At 45.0% G+C, this 4,149-nt stretch overlaps 1 protein-coding gene across 2 annotated transcripts; it reads left to right on the top strand.

Moving 5' to 3' along the window:
- Positions 1 to 328: 328 nt before the first annotated feature.
- LOC137609844 (transcription factor Sox-8) lies at positions 329 to 3,831 on the top strand. Of its 2 annotated transcripts, XR_011038383.1 has the most exons (4): positions 329 to 961; positions 1,230 to 1,465; positions 1,573 to 2,457; positions 2,568 to 3,831. XR_011038383.1 is itself a non-coding variant. In XM_068337179.1 (3 exons), exons 1-3 carry the CDS (start codon positions 546 to 548, stop codon positions 2,325 to 2,327), a joined length of 1,407 nt encoding a protein of 468 aa, XP_068193280.1. In that variant the 5' UTR covers positions 329 to 545; the 3' UTR covers positions 2,328 to 3,831. The 2 variants fall into 2 exon arrangements, 1 of the variants encoding a protein (XP_068193280.1); XM_068337179.1 differs by having other exon boundaries at positions 1,573 to 3,831.
- The last annotated feature ends 318 nt before the right edge of the window (positions 3,832 to 4,149 follow it).

Below are 4,149 nucleotides of genomic sequence, written 5' to 3'. Positions count from 1 at the left end.
CTATGGAGATGGATAATAATATCTGAAAATATTTATCAGCATGAAGACTTTCTGAATTCATTATATTTTCCATTAACATTATTATGATTAACGTCAAGAAAAGGTTTCTTTTTTGCATTATGATGTTCTAAACTTAAAAAAACAAAACAAAACAGAACTAAAATTTAAAAAAAAAAAGAACCAAGTCAATAACATAATAATAAATCTCACGTTAAACTCTGGACCAATGAGGGAAAGTGGTGATTTATTCCAGCCAATCCCTGGCGGAGGGTGGGGTAATGATTTTAAAATTCCAACTCAACAGCCTCAGTTCACATTGTGGACTACAGCTTTCACGACTGCACGTCACACGAGAAGCAAGGAAAACAGTACTAAGAAGTTAAGCAAGGAAATCGGAGGAAAACAACGGACTGAAATTGTTTAAGGAATTTACTGTGGCGCACCGTGCGTAAAGGGCGCACTGGGCACTCTATTGCGCACTTGGTTTGATTCTTTTCAAGTGAAGACACATTCTTGGATTTTCATCCCTAAGGGTTGAAGCAATAATGTTGAAGATGACAGAGGACCATGACAAGTGTGTCAACGACCAGCCCTGCAGCCCATCCGGAACCAACAGTTCCATGTCGCAGGACGAGTCCGACTCCGACGCTCCGTCCTCACCGACTGGCTCCGACGGCCAAGGATCCATGCTCACTGGTTTGGGCAAGAAACTGGACTCCGAGGATGACGACCGGTTCCCAGCTTGCATACGTGACGCCGTCTCTCAGGTCCTCAAAGGATACGACTGGTCTTTGGTACCCATGCCTGTGAGAGGGAACGGGTCTCTGAAGAATAAGCCTCACGTCAAGAGACCCATGAACGCGTTCATGGTTTGGGCGCAAGCGGCCCGGAGGAAGCTGGCGGATCAGTACCCACACCTGCACAACGCCGAACTGAGCAAGACTCTTGGGAAACTGTGGCGGTAAGAAAACGTCTTATTAACACGGAAAAAAATTTTTTTGGGGGTGTAAATTCATATTTCTTATATTTTATGTTTGCTCCATAACATGTTTCGAACATAAATGATTTAAAGAATTTAAGACAGGAAGTTTGATAGTTTTTTCTAGTCCTTCAATGAAAAATTAAAAATAAAACTCTCAAAGAAGTTTGGGCCGTCTAACTGTTTTATCTTTTACTTTTACGTAGTTTCACTGCACAAACTTATAGGCTTTGCATTTTTCCCACCATAGTTTGCTCTCAGAAAGTGAGAAGAGGCCATTTGTGGATGAGGCGGAGAGGCTTCGGGTTCAGCACAAGAAAGATCATCCAGACTACAAGTACCAGCCCAGGCGACGGAAGACTGTGAAACCAGGCCAGAGCGATTCGGACTCGGGTGCAGAACTGGCACATCACATGTATAAAGCTGAACCTGGGTTGGGAGGACTGGTGGGACTTACTGATGGACATCACCACCCAGAACATGCAGGTATGTCCTCAACTGTATTGCTTATTATTTTGTGATTTTTTTTCCCCAGCAGAATATCGGTCATATACTTTATATCTGGAGTGATGAAGCACATTTTATCTTTTCAGGGCAAACCCACGGCCCCCCTACCCCACCCACTACCCCCAAAACAGACCTGCACCATGGGGTGAAGCATGATCTGAAACATGAGGGTCGTCGTCTTGTTGACAGCAGCAGGCAAAACATCGACTTCAGCAATGTCGACATCTCCGAGCTCAGCACCGATGTCATCAGCAACATGGAGACCTTCGACGTGCACGAGTTCGACCAGTACCTCCCGCTCAACGGCCACACCTCGTCCTCCTCCGTCCCGCCACCGGACCACATCCACGGCCAGCCTCCAGCGCCCGGCGGCTCTTACACTTCCTCCTACAGCCTAGCAGGCACCAACGGGTCAGCGTGGAGCCGCAAGGGTGCCATGTCCTCCTCTTCTCCCTCCGCTGGTGAGGTGGGCCAGCACCGGCTCCACATTAAAACGGAGCAACTGAGCCCCAGCCACTATAGCGACCACTCCCACAGGTCGCCTTCACATCCCGATTATGGCTCCTACAGTAGCCAGGCCTGCGTCACCACGGCCGCCTCAGCTGCCTCAGCCGCAGCGTCATTCTCCAGCTCCCAGTGTGACTATACTGACATCCAGAGCTCCAACTATTACAACCCATACTCCGGCTACCCTTCCAGCCTTTACCAGTACCCTTACTTCCATTCATCCAGGCGGCCCTACGGCAGCCCGATCCTTAACAGCCTCTCCATGGCTCCCACCCACAGCCCCACCGCCTCCAGCTGGGACCAGCCCGTCTACACCACACTGTCTCGGCCTTAAGGGGACGTCAAAACAGTCTTGTTCACGCCAGAGACTCGTCCAGATTGATGCACTACTAATGAAGGAAGTGAGGAGCAAGGTGGTGAAGTGCACGAAGGGGGGGCAGTAGGCTACCTGTGACCATTTGAAGGTGAAACTAACACAAAAAAGTGCCTGCTGATTTTATACAAAGTTATATCGTCTCGATGAAAACAACATTTTGTAAAGACGTTTTACGCAGAGACCAATTGTGTTTTCCAGGCGAGCCAAACTCCTCCATGAGGAAATGTCGCCCACGCCTACATTCTGTACATCCCACCATCTTTCCAGTTTGAGATTGTGTGCGTTTGCACATGTGAGGTAAAGCAAAGTCCTGCCACTTGGTTGTGTAGGAGAGAAACACTTTGGCTCAATTCTGCTGTGAAGCAGATGGAGAAGCAGATACATTGGGGACGGGACCAATTATGTGAATTTTTGCAGTAAAATTTAAATGAATGGCCGGAGTCATATCGCAGCACATTTGGCCATTTGCATCAGAGGATCAGTCTTAACTAAAATGACTCATATGAATCTTAATGTGTCATCTTGGCAGAAAAAGTCTTATATGTATTTATGTTCATGCTTCATTGGTTTCTTTCTCTTCTTAAGTAGATATAAACACACGTAATGTGGATTTGGTTATTTACAGTAGTGTTTGGCTTTTAATGGAAATAACGTAAATGAAGTTTGGGATGGTACCGTTACAATAATTTCCACATCATTCCACTGATAAATTTCTGGTAACATCAACATTTCAGGCTGCGAGCAGACGGAGCTGGACCAGCAGACACACAGGACACAACAGGTGTCTGAAAGTATGCTTGGTAAATTGTGATTAGTCATGATCTTGGGTTAAAGGAAATGGGGTAAAATAATACCGCACGCTCTGAGTGACACGTCAGCTGGGCCTCCTGTACACATGGTTGGACAACACACGAATATGAGTGTGTGCCCGTGTGTGTGTGTGTGTGTATGTGTTAGGGAAATGAAGCGCTTGACATAATCCCACTGAATGATGCTTAAACAATTCTTTACTGAAAGCGATGCTAGAATCTGTGTGTTTTTGTCCGTATTTATCACATCAAGTGCCGACTCACTGCTGCAGTCTCGCGCCAAACGTTTTGTGCCTTCTAATGCTTATTGTCACTACTTCCATGTGAATGAATGGATGTTGAATTATTAACAAATTTCAGACAGCACCGTCAGTAATCCACATCAGAAGTTCCTACCGCTAACCTGATTATATCCTTAATTTGATGTCATTCCTTACAGCCTTGGTTTGTATTTTTCTGTGAGATGCTGTATGAGAAGCGTGAGGGACATCACGTTCCGAGTATGTTTTGTATATTATTCCGGTGTATAATTTTGAAACAGGCTGTGAAAATCATTGTTGTTCAAATAACTAATTCCATTCACATTACACAGCTAACCCATTTGCTGGCCTTTTTTTTTTTTTTTTTTTTAAATAAAAGATACTTTTTCTTGATATTTGTCTTTGTTATTATTGTTTAGTTTTCAATTGTTTTTTTTTGTTTTTTTTTTTGGAAACAGTTTGTGAAAAAACATTTGAGTTATGGGCTCGCCTTTTCTCTGCGTACCAGCTGTTCATATTACCCCACTCGTCAAACATCTGTCCTGTGAGCTACAGCTGTGAGGAGACATCAGCAAGACCGTGAGGGAGTGATTCTCAGCCATCACGCCTCTCAACACTTTTCCAAAGTGACCGTAATTAAACCTTCACAGTAAACGTGATCGAGTGCTGCTAGAAATCAAGCGGAAGTGTGACTCAATCAAACTCATTTGA

The sequence above is a fragment of the Antennarius striatus genome, chromosome 16 (assembly GCF_040054535.1).
Source record: "Antennarius striatus isolate MH-2024 chromosome 16, ASM4005453v1, whole genome shotgun sequence".
Taxonomy (NCBI): domain Eukaryota; kingdom Metazoa; phylum Chordata; class Actinopteri; order Lophiiformes; family Antennariidae; genus Antennarius; species Antennarius striatus.
This window is presented reverse-complemented; position numbering and strand designations above follow the sequence as displayed.

Coding starts and splice junctions, on each gene's coding strand:
- LOC137609844 (XM_068337179.1), top strand. CDS start 546: ATGTTGAAGATGACAGAGGACCATGACAAGTGTGTCAACGACCAGCCC. Junction 962..1,229: donor ACTCTTGGGAAACTGTGGCG/GTAAGAAAACGT, acceptor TTCCCACCATAG/TTTGCTCTCAGAAAGTGAGA. Junction 1,466..1,572: donor TCACCACCCAGAACATGCAG/GTATGTCCTCAA, acceptor TTATCTTTTCAG/GGCAAACCCACGGCCCCCCT.